Raw genomic sequence first — 20,056 nt, forward strand, 5'->3', positions numbered from 1 at the left:
AAAATTCGGATTGAGGGGGGGGGGGTGTCGTTAAAATTTTTGCCTCAGGTGGCACGAAGGCTATGTGTTTCCCTGTCCCTTGCCACAAAGTGCTGAAAGAAGGGGGGCCCAAGCTGAACTCATGCATCAGGGCCCATAAGCCTTCAGCTACGCCCCTGGTTCAGGGGTTCATGTACAAACAGTCATAAATAACATCACAACAGACAAGTCAATAATGGGGACCCTGCTCACGAGAGCTGACAATCTATGAGGAGATAGGGGTGACACAAAAGGTAGAAGTGCTTGTTTTGTACAATGGTCCAGACATCTTGGGAGAATAGGGGAGCAGATATAAAGCTGCATGAGCCATCAGCAGCCAATATATGAAGTGCTTCTGGGTGCGGTGGAGGAGTTTGGCGGAGGATCAGGTTCAGGAAATGATAAACGGTCTATGTATGGAGAGGAGTTAGATCAGGGGAGGTGATAGACCACCCTAAAAAGATGTGTTTTTAGGGAGCGCCTAAAACTGTGTATGTTGTGGTTTAACCTAATTTCTTGGGGTAGGACATTCCAGAGAACTGGCGCAGCTCGGGAGAAGTCTTGGAGCCGGGAGTGAGAGGTTTGGATTATGGTGGAAGTCAGTCGTAAGTCATTGTCTGAATGGAGAGCACGGGTAGGGTGGTAGACAGAGATGGTGGAAGAGACGTAGGGGGTGCAGGACTGTGGAGAGCTTTGTGGGTGAGGACAAGCAGTTTAAATTGGATTCTATGCTGTTCGGGCAGCCAGTGCACAGAGTGGAGGCATCTGAGTAGCGGTTGGACAGGTAGGTGACCCTAGCTGCTCTATTAGGGATAGATTGGAGATGAGAAAGTCTGGTGAGAAGAAGGCCAATTAGTAATTTGTTACAGTAATTGAGACGGGAATGGATCAGGGCAACAATGAGAGTTTTTATTGTTTCCATAGTGAGAAAGGGGCGGAGTCTAGAGATGTTTTCTGAGGTGCAGGCGACATGAGCGGGCAAGAGATTGAATATAGGGGGTGAAGGAAAGATCAGTGTCAAACGTCACCCCGACACAGTGGGCGCTGCCTAGGAGTGATGATGGTGTCGCACACTGACAGAGAGATACTAGGTTTGAGTAGGTTAGTAGATGGAGACAGCACAAGAAGTTCCATTTTTAAAAGATTCCGTTTCAGATATAGAGAGGACATGATATTAGAGACTGCGGACAGACAGTCATTGGTGTCCTGTGGTACAGCAGGGGTGATGTCGGGGGATGAAGTGTAAAGTTATGTGTCATCAGCATAAAGATGGTACTGGAAACCAAATTTGCTGACGGTTTGTCCAATTGGGGAGAGGGCAGTGTCCTTTAGGCCGATTAATTGGAGCATGATGAGTAGGAGATGGTGGTCTACACTGTCAAAAGCTGCAAAGAGGTCAAGGAGAATTAGCAGAGAGTAGTCACCGTTGCATTTTGCTATCAGGAGGGCAGTTTCTGTTGAATGTAGGGTGCGAAAAACAGATTGTAGTGGATCAAGGAGAGAGTGATCAGAGAGATAGCGGTTAAGGCTAGAGGAGACCAGATGCTCCAGGAGCTTAGAGATAAAGGGGGGGGGGGCGGTCCGCCTCAGGTGTCGGCTCTCAGGGGGGTGCCAGAAGCAATGAGCGTTGCCATCAATACAGATGGAAGCGCTCATTGCTGGAGTGCTGGGAGCTGCGGTCCTGTCACTCACCGCTCAGCTCCCCGTGCTCCTCTCCTACTTCAGGCCAGAGTCGATTCATCATACAGGCACAGATCGCACTGGTAATCTGCATAAGCTCCGCCCACATAGTACTGCAGCGCGATCTGTGCCAGTGGGAAAGAGAGGTATGTGAGCTTCAGGAATGGGACAAGGTGAGTAGTTACTGTGTTTTTTTTTGTGTTTTTTTTATACAGAGGGGGCAAAGAGGGCTTTATTACTATGAAGGGGGCACAGACAGACGACTTTGTTACTATGGAGGGGGCACAGAGGTCTTTATTACTATGGAGGTGGCACAGAGGTCTTTATTACTATAGAGGGGGCACAGAGGACTTTTACTATGGAGGGGACAAAGAGGACTTTATTACTATGGGGGGGACACAGAGCCAGAGGGCATTACTACAACGAAGATGGCACAAAGGGCATTATTACTGTGAAGGGGGCACAGTGGGCATTGTTACTGTGAAGGAGATACAGTGGGCATTATTACTGTGAAGGAGGCACAATGGGGATTTCTACTATGCAGGGGGCACAGAGGGCATTACTAGCACAGTGGGCATTACTACTATTAAGGGGGCACAATGGGCATTATTACTGTGAAGGAGGCACAGAGGGCATTACTACTATTAAGGGGCACAATGGGCATTATTACTATGAAGGGGACACAGTGGGGATTATTACTGTGAAGGGGGCACAAAGATGGCATTACTACTATTAAGGGGCACAATGGGCATTATTACTGTTAAGGGGCCACAATGGGCATTATTACTATGAAGGGGACACAGTGGGGATTATTATTGTGAAGGGGGCACAGAGGGCATTACTACTATTAAGGGGCACAATGGGCATTATTACTATGAAGGGGGCACGGTGGGCATGATTACTATGAAGGGGTCACAATGGGGATTATTACTGTGAAGGGGGCACAAAGAGGGCATTACAACTGTGAAAGGGGCACAGAGAGGGCATAACTACTGTGAGGGGGCACAATGTGGGCATAACTACTGTGAGAGGGTACACATCTGTACAAAACTACTGGGAAAGTTGTACAATGAGGGCAATACTACTGTGAGGGGGTACAATTTTTTTAAAGTATTGCCGGGAAGGGGGGTGTACAAGAGAAAGGACTCGCCCTGGATGCCAAACACCGTAGGCACACCACTGAGTATAAATAAATTATTTGGTCACTATAAACATCTAATTTACGGTTATGCTATTTATAGTGGGGCAAAAAATATAAAGATAGGGCAATAAATTGGCCCTGAGGTTGGAGACCATAACATCAATGTGAAAAACAACCAGTAAATGTGATAGGTACTTACCCGTGGACCAGTTACTCCGGGGGATCCATCTAAGCCACGTTCTCCCTGTTCCCCCTATAATGTTAGTGCAAAAGAAGAGCTGAATATAATATTTCAAGATGGCCATAAGTAAATGACGTCAAGCTCACCCATAGAGCAGTATGTATAGAGGAATCACATCTACCCCACCCATAGAGCAGTATGTATAGAGGAATCACATCTACCCCATTCATAGAGCGGTATATATAGTGGAGTCTCAACTATCAATCCATAGCGCAGTATGTATAGAGGAGTCACATCTATCCCACCCATAGAGCATAATGTATAAAGAAGTCACATCTATCCCATCCATAGAGCATAATGTATAAAGGAGTCACATCTATCCCATCCATAGAGCATAATGTATAGAGGAGTCACATCTATCCCATCAAGAGAAGCAGTATGTGCAGAAGAATCCCATCTATCCCATCAATAGAGCAGTATGTATAGAGGAGTAACATCTATCCCATCCATAGAGTGGTATGTATAAAGGAGTCACATCTATCCCATCAAGAGAAGCAGTATGTACAGAAGAATCCCATCTATCCCATCCATAGAGCAATATGTATAGAGGAGTAACATCTATCCCATCCATAGAGCGGTATGTATAGAGGAGTCACATCTATCCCATCCATAGAGCATAATGTATAAAGGAGTCACATCTATCCCACCCATAGAGCAGTATGTATAGAGAAGTCACATCTATCCCATCTATAGAGCAGTATGTATAGAGGAGTCACATCTATCCCATCTATAGAGCATAATGTATAGAGAAGTCACGTTTATCCCATCAAGAGAAGCAGTATGTATAGAGGAGTCACATCTATTACATCTATAGGTCAGTATGTATAGAGGAGTCGCATCTACCCCACCCATAGAGCAGTGTGTATAGAGGAGTCACATCTACCCCACCCATAGAGCAGTGTGTATAGAGGAGTCACATCTATCCCATCTATAGAGCAGTATGTATAAAGGAGTCACATCTATCCCACCCATAGAGCAGTATGTATAGAGGAGTCACATTTACCCCACCCATAGAGCAGTATGTATAGAGGAGTCACATCTACCCCACCCATAGAGCAGTATGTATAGAGGAGCCACATCTACCCCACCCATAGAGCAGTATGTATAGAGGAGTCACATATATCCCATCCATAGAGCAGTATATATAGAAGAGTCACATCTATCACATATATAGGGCAGTATGTATAGAGGAGTCACTTCTACCTCATCTATAGAGCAGTATGTATAGAGGAGTCACATCTATCCCATCCATAGAGCAGTATATATAGAAGAGTCACATCTATCACATATATAGAGCAGTATGTATAGAGGAGTCACTTCTACCTCATCTATAGAGCAGTATGTATAGAGGAGTCACATCTACCCCACCCATAGAGCAGTATGTATAGAGGAGTCACATCTACCCCACCCATAGAGCAGTATGTATAGAGGAGTCACATCTACCCCACCCATAGAGCAGTATGTATAGAGGGGTCACATCTACCCCACCCATAGAGCAGTATGTATAGAGGAGTCACATCTACCTCACCCATAGAGCAGTATGTATAGAGGAGCCACATCTACCCCACCCATAGAGCAGTATGTATAGAAGAGTCACATCTATCCCATCTATAGAGCAGTATGTATAGAGTAATCACATCTACCCCACCCATAGAGCAGTATGTATAGAGGAGCCACATCTACCCCACCCATAGAGCAGTATGTATAGAGGAGTCACATCTACCCCACCCATAGAGCAGTATGCATAGAGGAGTCACATCTACCCCACCCATAGAGCAGTATGTATAAAGGGGTCACATCTACCCCACCCATAGAGCAGTATGTATAGAGGAGCCACATCTACCTCACCCATAGAGCAGTATGTATAGAGGAGTCACATCTACCTCACCCATAGAGCAGTATGTATAGAGGAGCCACATCTACCCCACCCATAGCGCAGTATGTATAGAGGAGCCACATCTACCCCACCCATAGAGCAGTATGTATAGAGGAGTCACATCTACCCCACCCATAGAGCAGTATGTATAGAGGAGTCACATCTACCCCACCCATAGAGCAGTATGTATAGAGGAGTCACATCTACCCCATTCATAGAGCAGTATGTATAGAGGAGCCACATCTACCCCACCCATAGAGCAGTATGTATAGAGGAGTCACATCTACCCCATTCATAGAGCAGTATGTATAGAGGAGTCACATCTACCCAACCCATAGAGTAGTATGTATAGAGGAGTCACATCTATCACATCTATAGAGCAGTATGTCTAGAGGAGTCACATCTACCCCACCCATAGAGCAGTATGTATAGAAGAGTCACATCTATCCCATCCATAGAGCAGTATGTATAGAGGGGTCACATCTACCCCACCCATAGAGCAGTATGTATAGAGGAGTCACATCTATCCCATTCATAGAGCAGTGTGTATAGAGGAGTCACATCTACCCAACCCATAGAGCAGTATGTATTTAGGAGTCACATCTACCCAACCCATAGAGCAGTATGTATAGAAGAGTCACATCTATCCCATCCATAGAGCAGTATGTATAGAGGGGTCACATCTACCCCACCCATAGAGCAGTATGTATAGAGGAGTCACATCTATCCCATTCATAGAGCAGTGTGTATAGAGGAGTCACATCTACCCAACCCATAGAGCAGTATGTATAGAGGAGTCACATCTATCACATCTATAGAGCAGTATGTCTAGAGGAGTCACATCTACCCCACCCATAGAGCAGTATGTATAGAGGAGCCACATCTACCCCACCCATAGAGCAGTATGTATAGAGGAGTCACATCTATCCCATTCATAGAGCAGTGTGTATAGAGGAGTCACATCTACCCAACCCATAGAGCAGTATGTATAGAGGAGCCACATCTACCCCACCCATAGAGCAGTATGTAAAGAGGAGTCACATCTACCCCACCCATAGAGCAGTATGTATAGAGGAGCCACATCTACCCCACCCATAGAGCAGTATGTATAGAGGGGTCCCATCTACCCAACCCATAGAGCAGTATGTATAGAGGAGTCACATCTATCACATCTATAGAGCAGTATGTATAGAGTAATCACATCTACCCCACCCATAGAGCAGTATGTATAGAGGAGCCACATCTACCCCACCCATAGAGCAGTATGTAAAGAGGAGTCACATCTACCCCACCCATAGAGCAGTATGTATAGAGGAGCCACATCTACCCCACCCATAGAGCAGTATGTATAGAGGGGTCCCATCTACCCAACCCATAGAGCAGTATGTATAGAGGAGTCACATCTATCACATCTATAGAGCAGTATGTATAGAGGAGTCACATCTACCCAACCCATAGAGCAGTATGTATAGAGGGGTCCCATCTACCCAACCCATAGAGCAGTATGTATAGAGGAGTCACATCTATCACATCTATAGAGCAGTATGTATAGAGGGGTCACATCTACCCCACCCATAGAGCAGTATGTATAGAGGAGTCACATCTATCCCACACATAGAGCAGTATGTATAGAGGGGTCACATCTATCACATCTATAGAGCAGTATGTATAGAGGAGTCACATCTACCCCACCCATAGAGCAGTATGTATAGAGGAGTCACATCTACCCCACCCATAGAGCAGTATGTAAAGAGGAGTCACATCTACCCCACCCATAGAGCAGTATGTATAGAGGAGCCACATCTACCCCACCCATAGAGCAGTATGTATAGAGGGGTCCCATCTACCCAACCCATAGAGCAGTATGTATAGAGGAGTCACATCTATCCCACCCATAGAGCAGTATGTATAGAGGAGTCACATCTATCCCACCCATAGAGCAGTATGTATAGAGGAGTCACATCTATCCCATCCATAGAGCAGTATGTATAGAGGGGTCACATCTACCCCACCCATAGAGCAGTATGTATAGAGGAGTCACATCTATCCCATCCATAGAGCAGTATGTATAGAGGGGTCACATCTACCCCACCCATAGAGCAGTATGTATAGAGGAGTCACATCTACCCCACCCATAGAGCAGTATGTATAGAGGAGTCACATCTACCCCACCCATAGAGCAGTATGTATAGAGGAGTCACATCTATCCCATCCATAGAGCAGTATGTATAGAGGGGTCACATCTACCCCACCCATAGAGCAGTATGTATAGAGGAGTCACATCTACCCCACCCATAGAGCAGTATGTATAGAGGAGTCACATCTACCCCACCCATAGAGCAGTATGTATAGAGGAGTCACATCTATCCCACCCATAGAGCAGTATGTATAGAGGAGTCACATCTATCCCATCCATAGAGCAGTATGTATAGAGGGGTCACATCTACCCCACCCATAGAGCAGTATGTATAGAGGAGTCACATCTACCCCACCCATAGAGCAGTATGTATAGAGGAGTCACATCTACCCCACCCATAGAGCAGTATGTATAGAGGAGTCACATCTATCCCACCCATAGAGCAGTATGTATAGAGGAGTCACATCTATCCCATCCATAGAGCAGTATGTATAGAGGGGTCACATCTACCCCACCCATAGAGCAGTATGTATAGAGGAGTCACATCTACCCCACCCATAGAGCAGTATGTATAGAGGAGTCACATCTACCCCACCCATAGAGCAGTATGTATAGAGGAGTCACATCTACCCCACCCATAGAGCAGTATGTATAGAGGAGTCACATCTACCCCACCCATAGAGCAGTGTGTATAGAGGAGTCACATCTATCCCATGCGTACAGAAGATACATTTCACCTTTGGGCCAGGTTTTCCATCCACTCCATCTTTTCCATCTTTTCCAGTTGATCCCTATGAAATAAATAGTTAATGCAGAGTAAACAGACATCTGATGAACTTCAGCTTCTATCTATAATATTTCAGGTTACACCTGGATTTATTCCATCTGATTCTTGCGCCATCTAGTGTAAGGGTATGGTAGTGACTGAGATTCTGACACTTCATTTTTTGTCATTTTCTAATCACGTGGCACATCTATACTGCTCACTTGCATGGCATACATTGCAGTCTGACATGGAGAACGTTGTGTGCCTGGGGTATGATGGGGTAGAAAATCAGTGCTGACAGTGGTCTGTGCCCAGAGAAATGCTGCTGTAACATCTAACTCCAGCAGAGGGCGACAAAACATTGGTCAGGTTTACCAAGAAGCAGAATCCGGCTGGACATGAATTTGGCAAGTAATACTACTCCAGTGTGTGCACGTGTGTGCCGACCCAAGTAATGTGGTTCAGAGTCAGAGCATGGGTACCAGAGTGTCAGTTCTGGAGCTGGAGCCAAGATAGTGGCCATATTATTAGAAAGTGCCCAAATACCTGCAGGCGCCACCTTAACCCTCCAGTGCAGATGAAGCTATATCCTCCATATAGATGAATTTCCCAAATGCAGTTTTGCTTATTTTCACTTTTCCCCAATTCCCCTGCATTTCCCGTATACCGGTACTTACCAGGGGCCCAATTTTTCCAGGTTTCCCAGGAAATCCTATTTCACCCGGTAATCCCTAAACACAAAAGAAAAAGTGATAGAGAATGCACAGCGCGCGCACAGACACCCCCGCTATACTGTCAATAGCATAAGTCATGAATAAAGCATTTTATTTTACAGTATATCAGAGGTCGGGTGCACGGGGGACAGGGCGAGGAATTAATTAAAACCCACACACATCGAGGGCCACATCTGCAGGGAATCGCTGTAGTGTGTAATCTAATATGTGAGTCACAGGTGTGGGCGGAGTGCCCCTGACAGCGGTAATAGATTCATGGATTTATGATGTTACCATCCCTGCCCCAAATCATCACAACTTATATAAACTGTTACTTCCTGCTGTGTAATAACATAAATAATCATCAACATACAGCAAATAATAGCAAAGGGAACACAAGAAGATAAGAAATATGGATTGTACTACACAAAAGTATAGTAATATTCATATACTTGTACATAGGAGGCAGTATTATAGTAGTTATATTCTTGTACATATAAAGCAGTATTATAGTAGTTATATTCTTGTACATAGGAGCAGTATTATAGTAGTTATATTCTTGTACATAGGAGGCAGTATTATAGTAGTTATATTCTTGTACATAGGAGCAGTATTATAGTAGTTATATTCTTGTACATAGGAGCAGTATTATAGTAGTTATATTCTTGTACATAGGAGCAGTATTATAGTAGTTATATTATTGTACATAGTAGGCAGTATTATAGTAGTTATATTCTTGTACATAGGAGCAGTATGACAGTAGTTATATTCTTGTACATAGGAGCAGTATTATAGTAGTTATATACTTGTACATAGGAGCAGTATTATAGTAGGTATATACTTGTACATAGGAGCAGTATTATAGTAGTTATATTCTTGTACATAGGAGCAGTATTATAGTAGTTATATTCTTGTACATAGGAGCAGTATTATAGTAGTTATATTCTTGTACATAGGAGCAGTATTATAAGTAGTTATATTCTTGTACATAGGAGCAGTATTATAGTAGTTATATTCTTGTACATAGGAGCAGTATTATAGTAGTTATATTCTTGTACATAGGAGCAGTATTATAGTAGTTATATTCTTGTACATAGGAGCAGTATTATAGTAGTTATATTCTTGTACATAGGAGCAGTATTATAGTAGTTATATTCTTGTACATAGGAGCAGTATTATAGTAGTTATATTCTTGTACATAGGAGCAGTATTATAGTAGTTATATTCTTGTACATAGGAGGCAGTATTATAGTAGTTATATTCTTGTACATAGGAGCAGTATTATAGTAGTTATATTCTTGTACATAGGAGGCAGTATTATAGTAGTTATATTCTTGTACATAGGAGCAGTATTATAGTAGTTATATTCTTGTACATAGGAGCAGTATTATAGTAGTTATATTCTTGTACATAGGATCAGTATATAGTAGTTATATTCTTGTACTAGGAGCAGTATTATAGTAGTTTATATCTTGTACATAGGAGCAGTATTATAGTAGTTATATTCTTGTACATAGGAGCAGTATTATAGTAGTTATATTCTTGTACATAGGGAGCAGTATTATAGTAGTTACAGTCTTGTACATAGGAGGCAGTATTATAGTAGGTATATTCTTGTACATAGGAGGCAGTATTATAGTAGTTATATTCTTGTACATAGGAGCAGTATTATAGTAGCTATATTCTTGTACATAGGAGCAGTATTATAGTAGTTATATTCTTGTACATAGGAGCAGTATTAATAGTAGCTATATTCTTGTACATAGGAGCAGTATTATAGTAGTTATATTCTTGTACATAGGAGGCAGTATTATAGTAGTTATATTTCTGTACATAGGAGGCAGTATTATAGTAGTATATTCTTGTACATAGGAGGCAGTATTATAGTAGTTATATTCTTGTACATAGGAAGCAGTATTATAGTAGTTATATTCTGTACATAGGGAGGCAGTATTATAGTAGCTATATTCTTGTACATAGAGGCAGTATTATAGTAGTTATATTCTTGTACATAGAAGCAGTATTATAGTAGTTATATTCTTGTACATAGGAGGCAGTATTATAGTAGTTATATTTTGGACATAAGAGCAGTATTATAGTAGTTATATTCTTGTACATAGAAGCAGTATTATAGTAGTTATATTCTTGTACATAGGAGGCAGTATTATAGTAGTTATATTTTGGACATAGGAGCAGTATTATAGTAGTTATATTCTTGTACATAGGAGCAGTATTATAGTAGTTATATTCTTGTACATAGGAGCAGTATTATAGTAGTTATATTCTTGTACATAGGAGCAGTATTATAGTAGTTATATTCTTGTACATAGGAGCAGTATTATAGTAGTTATATTCTTGTACATAGGAGCAGTATTATAGTAGTTATATTCTTGTACATAGGAGCAGTATTATAGTAGTTATATTCTTGTACATAGGAGGCAGTATTATAGTAGTTATATTCTTGTACATAGGAGGCAGTATTATAGTAGTTATATTCTTGTACATAGGAGGCAGTATTATAGTAGTTATATTTTGGACATAGGAGCAGTATTATAGTAGTTATATTCTTGTACATAGGAACAGTATTATAGTAGTTATATTCTTGTACATAGGAGCAGTATTATAGTAGTTATATTCTTGTACATAGGAGCAGTATTATAGTAGTTATATTCTTGTACATAGGAGCAGTATTATAGTAGTTATATTCTTGTACATAGGAGCAGTATTATAGTAGTTATATTCTTGTACATAGGAGCAGTATTATAGTAGTTATATTCTTGTACATAGGAGGCAGTATTATAGTAGTTATATTCTTGTACATAGGAGGCAGTATTATAGTAGTTATATTCTTGTACATAGAAGGCAGTATTATAGTAGTTATATTCTTGTACAGAGGAGCAGTATTATAGTAGTTATATTCTTGTATATAGGAGCAGTATTATAGTAGTAATATTCTTGTACATAGGAGCAGTATTATAGCAGTTATATTATTGTATATAGGAGCAGTATTATAGCAGTTATATTCTTGTACATAGGAGCAGTATTATAGTAGTTATATTCCTGTACATAGGAGCAGTATTATAGTAGTTATATTCTTGTACATAGGAGCAGTATTATAGTAGGTATATTCTTGTACACAGGAGGCAGTATTATAGTAGTTATATTCCTGTACATAGGCGCAGTATTATAGCAGTTATATTATTGTATATAGGGGGTAGTATAATAATAGACATATTTTTGTACTTTAGGGTCAATATTCGTTGGTGGTTTGTATGTTATTGTTGTCATATCATAGGGGTTAGTATTTTTATACTGCATTTGAATTGTGCAGGACTGAAAGGGATAGAAGTGCTGTTATGAACCTTCGTCTCTCATAGGCTCTGCTCAGTTGTACAAGTGGGTGGATTACAGGTAATTGACTGTAAATGTGACCTGTACTCCACATGTTCGGACAGCATTTGCAGAGATGTAGTGTTTCTGCGCCTTTGTGTTTTTTTTTTCCAAAGTTTTTAAATTCCTTTAACTACTGAACTTGGGCGAATTGACTTTTTTGTTCCTAATATCAGATATGATTTTTCTTAAAACATTTCAAAAATGTCAGCTCTGTTCCGTGATGGAGGACCGTAGCGGAGATGATGGCTGTATTGATCTCCAAATGTATGCAAATAGTCTGCCTAGCGAGTGATCGTTCTCTGGTTCGTGTCCAAGTTCCTCAGCGTTTCTTTGCCAAATGAACTAATCACAGAGATAATTCTCATTATCTTCTAAATGTTAGAAAGATAATTGAAAAATTAAGCAGATTAACGTTTCGTTCTCCTCATTGTCCCTTTCAGTCTAGAACAGATGCGGACATCTTCAGTAATATTAAGCGGATTCTGCATCTTATCTGTGGTGATGTCACCGGCTGTGATGTCAGAGCTTTAGAAGGACCCCACCAAGTGACCTCAGTACAGTGAACTTTTGCCGTAGGCTCGGTACACATCACGTCGAGCTCTTTTTCTGTCTGTGGCGGATAAGTATTCGCGCCTATATTTCCGATCTATCGATTGGGCTCTTTTCTCCGTAGGTGCCATTGGAGTCTCCATTTGGCTGATAGTGGCTGGAGGTTCTTTGTTTCTTTGGCGGTATATTATTGTAGACTATGCTTTTCTACGCACATACACACAGTAAAACATATAGCACGTATACCACTCCATGATCCAGGAAGCTGAGATTTGGGGAGCTGTTTGCTGGGAGGAACCATTTTGGTTTTCTTGGATCCAGCCTGATATACTGTATCTGTCTGGTCTGATGATCTGCTCATGTAGGGGGCACTAGTGGTCACTTCTGGCAAAAATATGTGAAGATCTGGGAGTTTTTTTTTGGGGGGGGGGGTGTTTTTGTGGTACAACGGATTAGGATCTACACCTTGGTGAAGAACGGTCTATAAATGGGTCAACCTTGATTCCACCAGAAAAAGGTCTCCATAATGTCCCCTCCATGCTACAGACTGCACAGGGACCACTAACCCATCTGCCCAGTGTGAAAACCCCGTCAAACAGCGCGTCATATCTCAGCTTCCTAGAGATGGTGGTAATATTTATTGTGGTTTTAGATTAGTTAGGGTCCATTCACACTTCCACAAGTTGCGGTTCGCAAATTCCGGATCTACAAAGCACGGACATGTGCGTTCCATATTTTGCGGATCGCACATGGCCAGCACTATGATAGAAACGCCTATTCTTGTCCGTGGCTGCGGACAAAAGTAGGACATACTCTATAATTTTTGCATGGCCGCGGAACGGAACTACGGATGCAGACAGCACACTGTGTGCCGTCCGCATTTTTTGCGGCCCCGTTGAAATGAATGGGTCCGCACCCGTTCTTCATTCATGCGGACGCGTGAATGGACCCTTATCCGGTAAGTGGAAGCTTTACAATGGTAACATAGCTAGGCTATCTTTCACATCTGCGTCGTGCTATCCGGTTTTGAGATCCGGCACAGGCTCTCTAAACCGCAACACAAGCTTCCGTTTTACCCCCATTCATTGTCAACGGGGACAAACTGAACAAAAGGGAACGGAGCGCGCCAGAATGCATTCCGTTCCGGTTTGTTGCGTTGCCATGCCGGACACAAAACCGCTGCAGGAGAAATTGAAGAAGCCGGATCCGGCACCGAAAACCATGTAAGTCAATGGTGTCAGAAACGAAAAAAAAACGGATCCGGTGCCCATTCGCTTACGGTGGCTTTAGTGCCGGATCCGGTTTCTTCATTTTTGATATAATACAACCGGATCCGTTCTGAACAGATGCAGCCGATTGTATTATCATAACGGAAGCGTTTTGCTGTGGTTTTGAGATCCTATGCCGGACTCAAAACCGGATGGCAAAAACGCAGATGTGAAAGTAGCCCCTAATCAAGTAGATGTAATTCATTTTCTTTTATTTTTTGGTTGTGGGTTTTTCACTGTATAACTGGCCGTATATTGTGGTCCTCATATGAATATCACTTCGCGATTTACTTCACATTAGCTGTACACATGACCCCCGATGGGCCGGGGGTGAGGATATTTGACTGATTATTTGGGAGAGTCGACTGTGTATAGTCATTAACATAAAAGAGGATGGACGTACCTGGAGGCCTGGAGGTCCTGGTGGTCCGGCAGATCCTGGTGGCCCAGGGGGTCCCTGAAATAAAAGCAGGTGGTTGGTTGTATTGTTACAAAGTAAACCTATGACATATTCCAGTTAAGTAATATTTCCGTCTGGCCGTACATCCGGATGTACAATGCACTGTGCTAATTGCTATGTGTAATATCTAGCGCACCACCACACGGGGGAGCACTGCTGCCATTACTGGGTTATTATTGCAGCCCTTATAACCACCACTAGGGGGAGACCTCTACATATGGATTAATACGGCTATCGCTGGAATTAAAGATGTTGTGCCATCGTGACAAGATCCCTTATCCCTAGGATTACTTTGCACCCCCAAAGATCACAGTTTGAATGGAGCTGTGGTCATGCATGCATACTACCACTCCATTCACTGTCAATGGGACAGCAGAAGCAATTCACTGCTAGGCCCTCTTTTACTATGGAGCTACATCCTGAAAAACTCCTTTAGTGCAGGAAGTAATTTTGCTTCTAGAGTTTTCACCCATTGCAGATATGCAGTTTTTAAAGTGAATATTAGATACTTATCTTCAGTTGAAAAAAAAAAATAATAATAATAATAATATTCAAGATTTAATAATCAAAAGATTATGCAAAGATAGGGGTTTGGGTTTGGTAGCAATTGGAAGGGTGTAGTTTTTATTTTGCAGCACTAGAGGGAGCACAAGTACATGATTTGATTTGCAAGTAGAAATTTAAAAGGCTTCTATCTAACTTTTTTTTTTCTATTTACATCCCTCTTCATGGCTTGTAAAATCCCTTATATTCTCTCTCTCTCTCTCCATGCCTGGATGGACTCCTGGAGGGATGCTTGTGCTGTGCTTAGCGGTCTGATGTCAGATGTCTCCCCTCTTCAGCTTTCACTCCCCTCTCACAGCATCCAGTCTCAGACACAGAAAAATATAGAACTGCATCTGCATCCCCCTCCTCCCTCTCCTCTCTTCTTCTATTCAACTCTATGCAGATTGTTCGTTGGGCTAAAGACTTACAGGACGGTTAGATATTCTGCTATAATACCTATATACCACGTTAAGATGGTGTGACTATACACTCACCTCAGGCCCCGAGATGCCATCTACGCCAGGTAAACCGCCCTCACCTTTTTCTCCCTGTGGAAAAAAATTCAATCTATAAAACTTTCAGAGTAAGGGTGAAAGCAGTGAAATTTCTAAACATAACTTAGTCACCATCATTCCCCGCCATAGGGCTCATGCACACGAAAATATTTTCCTTCCGTGTCTGTTCGGGTTTTTTTGCGGACCGTATGCGGAACCATTCATTTCAATGGGTCTGCAAAAGTTACTCCATGTGCATTCCGTTTCCGTATGTCCATTCTGCATATAGAATATGTCCTATTATTGTCCGCAGGACTGTCCTGTTAGGGGCCAGCTGTTCCGTTCCACAAAATACGGAATGCACACAGACGTCATCCGTATTTTTTGCGGATCTGTGTTTTGCGGACGGTAAAATACATACGGTCGTCTGCATGAGCCCTTAAACATATTTTTACCATGTAGAAAACAAATGATCCCTCGATGATTCGGGATAATACATATTTTTCGGCACTAGAAGTTTAGCCATAAATGCGAACATCGCTTCCTGAACCGCCGGCCGACTCCTTGTAACGTACAGATGGGAGAAAATTACCGTCTCGCCTCTTATTTGTGCTAAAGATCCTCGTTAGGAGGGCAGTCATATATCCCGTAATAACACTCATTACCGCAGTGCCAAAAAGCAGGCGAAGGCTCAATGAAGTGGCACGCACCATTAACAGCCGTCAGATCAGCCACTGCGAAAATATGACTTAGTGAGCGGAAAACGCGCAAGGAAAATAAAAGTGACTACAAAAAAAACGTCCAAGACAAGAGGCTGCATTCGGTTTCCACTCGAATAGCTGCAGTGAAATTCGTTCATCTGTTAAGCGCCGGGCGTTCCATGAAGGCGAGTCGTAATTAGTGAAGATGTTTCTGTTGATACAAGGCATTAATGAACACATGACCTGAGGGTAATTAGTGCATGTTCTTGGAGGGTGATGGATACCGCGCAGTGGTGCACCAAATGTCACTGCAACTCTAAATGAAATTCCTTTGCAATACAATGACAGCTCAAGTGGCCCTATAGGGGGCATCTGTAATAGTATGGGGGCACCTCTGGCTTCAACAACTGGACATTTGTGGCTAGAATTGGAAAGTAAGGCCAACGATGGGTTATCTGTGGCTGGAAGACATCTATGGCAGGAACAGTGAAATTCTAGCCACAAATGTCCTGTTGTTGAAGCCAGAGGTGCCCCCATACTATTACAGATGCCCCCTATAGGGCCACTTGAGCTGTCTATGCTGGTACCATAGATGGATCTGTGGCAGGCAGTATGTAGGACATCTGTGGCAGGCCAGTGGCGCACACATACTTGAGGAGGGAATACCTAGTGGATCCATACTCTGCCCCCAGCGCCCTTCCTGAATTTTAAATTGTTAATATTTTAATCATGCAAGTCAAACCCAGTGTGAGTTGCCATTCCCCTGTTAACACATGCTCTGTATTTATTTGGGGTCTGGTTTATTTAGGTGGCCTTGTCTCAGATCTGAATTCATAGGACTCTGATCTGAGGTCTAGAGGTTTGATGCCTCCAATGCCCCCATCCGATATTTTATCCTCAGGTTGCTCGTAGTGTGTATGGTACCATTGTTTGAGTTTTTTCCACCCTTCTAGATTTTATTTCTGGGAGGAGAACATCAGGGCAGAGTCAGCAGAGCCCGAGGAGAAGAGCTGTCAGCATGACAGCTGATCAAAAGAGCCAGAGAAGAAGAGCCACCAGAGTGGCAGCCAGTCAACAGAGCCAGAAGATGAGAAGAGCAGCCAGCATGGCAGCCGGTCTGCAGAGCCTGAAGATGAGAGGAGAAGCCAGCATGGCAGCCAGTCAGCAGATCTTGAAGAGGAGAAGAGCAGCTAGCATGGCAGACACTCAGCAGAACATGAAGATGAGAAGAGAAGCCAGCAGGGCAGACACTCAGCAGAACCTGAAGATGAGAAGAGCCTAAGAGCAGCCAGCTTGGCAGACACTCAGCAGAACCTGAAGATGAGAAGAGCAGCCAGCATGGCAGCCGGTCTGCAGAGCCTGAATATGAGAAGAGCAGCCAGCATGGCAGCCAGTCAACAGAGCCAGAAGATGAGAAATGCAGCCAGCATGGCAGACACTTAGCAGAACCTGAAGATGAGAAGAGCAACCAGCATGGCAGCCAGTCAACAGAGCCAGAAGATGAGAAGAGCAGCCAGCATGGCAGACACTCAGCAGAACCTGAAGATGAGAAGAGCAGCCAGCTTGGCAGACACTCAGAACCTGAAGATGGGAAGAGCAGCCAGCATGGCAGACGGTCTGCAGAGCTTGAAGAGGAGAAGAGCAGCTAGCATGGCAGACACTCAGCAGAACATGAAGATGAGAAGAGAAGCCAGCAGGGCAGACACTCAGCAGAAAATTAAGAAGAGAAGAGCATCCAGCATGGCAGCCGGTCTGCAGAGCCTGAAGATGAGAAGAGCAGCCAGCATGGCAGCCAGTCAGCAGAGCTTGAAGAGGAGAAGAGCAGACAGTTTGGCAGCTGGTCAATAGAGACTGAGTCGAAGAGCTGCTCATGTGTCTGCCGGTCAGCAAAACCTGAAGATGAAAAAAGCCACCAGTTAATCAGAAGAGCCCAAGGAGAAGAACCTCCATCGTGGAAGCCACTTAGCAGAGCCTTAAGAGAAGAGCTGTCAATATGGCATCTGTCAGCAGAGCCTGAGGAGAAGAGCCAAAAGCATGACAGCTGAATAGAAGAGCCGTCAGCATGGCAGATGGTCAGCAAAGCCTGAAGAGGAGAAGAGCTGCCAGTGTGACAGACAGTGATTGGGGCCATCAGCTAAGCAGCCATATATCTAAGCCCAAAGAGGGGAAGACGACAGCATGGCAGCTTGTCAGCAGGGCCTAAAAAGTAGAAGAGCCGCTAGCGCTGACCAAGTACAAAGGTAAATAGCCTGATGCTGACCAGTTCAGTACTGTGCACCCACATCTCTCCTTCTCACCCTCCAAGCAGAGGAGGTGAAGGGACTATGGCTATAAGCATTGGCAATCAATTTGGACAAAGAGGGACTGGAAATCTACTGGTAGGAGCAAGTAGTTCATGGAACCCTGTTTATAACTACAATTTCTTGGTTAAGCTGTAGCCTTTCAGTAACAATCTCCTTTTGTCCAAGGCATGTAAAATATCCCAAGACAATTTGCCTTTTTTTTGCCGTTCTTCACTGTTTGCCGGAAAAGATGCTAATCGATCCAGCTAGCATGTCAATGAGCTTGGCCAGCTTCCTTAATTTGCCCTGGCAGCATATAAAACAACAGAGAAGCAGAGGGTGAGGGTAGCGGGGGCGGCATTTGTAGTCTGAGTTTCTTCTTTCAAGGAGAACAAGCAAAATGAGAGGCCCTGAGGCAGCTTCTCAGAAGGGTTCACTAATGTATTAAAGAAAAAGTTCACTCATATAAAAAAACGTATATGTATACTGCATGATCTGAACAAAAGTAGCTGCATCACTCCTTCTAGGGTAAACAGAGGACTGAAAAACTAAAAAATGCCTCAGTGGACGGCAGCCCCCAGTGCCTTCTCTGATCCCACAGTAACTCCATTGATACCCAAAGGATAGAATCCACACTCATATGGAGGGACCCCCTCATGATTCATTGAGGTTGTTGCTACTCATGTATGTTGATGACTGTGGCAGCCAGGGGGGCCCAGAGGGTAGTGGTAATGTACTTCTAAAGAGAATACTAGTGAGCGCTTCTATAATGGAAGCGCTCACTAGTCTGCAGGAGGAGGGGGAGAGAAGCGCTGTGAGCGCTGTACAGTACTTACCCCTCCTCCTGCTCGCTCTTCTCAGGGCCGGCGCTGCTGTGTCTTGGCTGCCTGCAGCATCGGCGCTGCAGGAGGTCAGGTGACTGCAGCGCGGGCCGTGAGAAGAGACGACAGCCATGACGAGGAGAGTGGCGGCAGTTACTTTATTATTTTACAGTCTGATCTGAGGCCTGATATGGAGGTATAATGGGGGGTCTGGAGAGGTCTCACTGGGGGTCTGTAGAGGTCTAATGGGGGGTTTGGAGGTTTGACAGGGGTGTCTGGAAAGGTCTCACTGGGGGTCTGGAGAGGTCTAATAGGGGTCTGGAGTAGTCTATGGGGGTCTGGAGTGGTCTATTGGGAGGGTTTGGAGGTTTGACAGGGGTATCTGTAGAGGTCTCACTGGGGGGCCTGGAGAGGTCTAATGGGGGTCTGGAGTGGTCTATGGGGATCTGGAGGTCTGACTGGGGTTCTGGAGGTCTGACTGGGGGGTCTGGAGTGGTCTAATGGGGGGGTCTGGAGGTTTGACAGAGGGGTCTGGAGGTCTGACTGGGGAGGTCTGGAGAGGTCTGACTTGGGGGTCTGGAGAGGTCTGACTGGGGTGTCTGGAGAGGTCTGACTGGGCGGTCTGGAGAGGTCTGACTGGGGTGTCTGGAGAGGTCTGACTGGGGTGTCTGGAGAGGTCTGACTGGGGGTCTGGAGAGGTATGGCTGGGGGGGTCTGGAGAGGTCCGACTTGGGGGTCTGGAGAGGTCCGACTGGGGGGTCTGGAGAGGTCTGACTGGGGGTCTGGAGAGGTATGGCTGGGGGGGTCTGGAGAGGTCCGACTTGGGGGTCTGGAGAGGTCCGACTGGGGGGTCTGGAGAGGTCTGACTGGGGGTCTGGAGAGGTATGGCTGGGGGTCTGGAGATCTAATGGGGGTCTGATTGGGGGTCCAGAGGTCTAATAGGGGTTTGATTGGGGGTCTGGAGGTCTAA

At 44.1% G+C, this 20,056-nt stretch overlaps 1 protein-coding gene across 1 annotated transcript in view; it reads right to left on the bottom strand.

Annotated features, from left to right (window-relative positions):
- Positions 1 to 20,056, bottom strand: part of COL22A1 (collagen type XXII alpha 1 chain) — a 305,779-nt gene that overhangs the window by 114,816 nt on the left and 170,907 nt on the right. The window contains exons 23-27 of the mRNA XM_044294919.1: positions 15,283 to 15,336; positions 14,186 to 14,239; positions 8,537 to 8,590; positions 7,831 to 7,884; positions 3,039 to 3,092 (exon numbers count right to left, since the gene is read on the bottom strand). Of these exons, the coding sequence (XP_044150854.1) occupies positions 3,039 to 3,092; positions 7,831 to 7,884; positions 8,537 to 8,590; positions 14,186 to 14,239; positions 15,283 to 15,336 (270 nt within the window). The remainder of the gene's footprint in view (positions 1 to 3,038; positions 3,093 to 7,830; positions 7,885 to 8,536; positions 8,591 to 14,185; positions 14,240 to 15,282; positions 15,337 to 20,056) is intronic.

This window comes from Bufo gargarizans, chromosome 5 (genome assembly GCF_014858855.1).
Source record: "Bufo gargarizans isolate SCDJY-AF-19 chromosome 5, ASM1485885v1, whole genome shotgun sequence".
NCBI classification, from domain to species: Eukaryota; Metazoa; Chordata; class Amphibia; order Anura; family Bufonidae; genus Bufo; species Bufo gargarizans.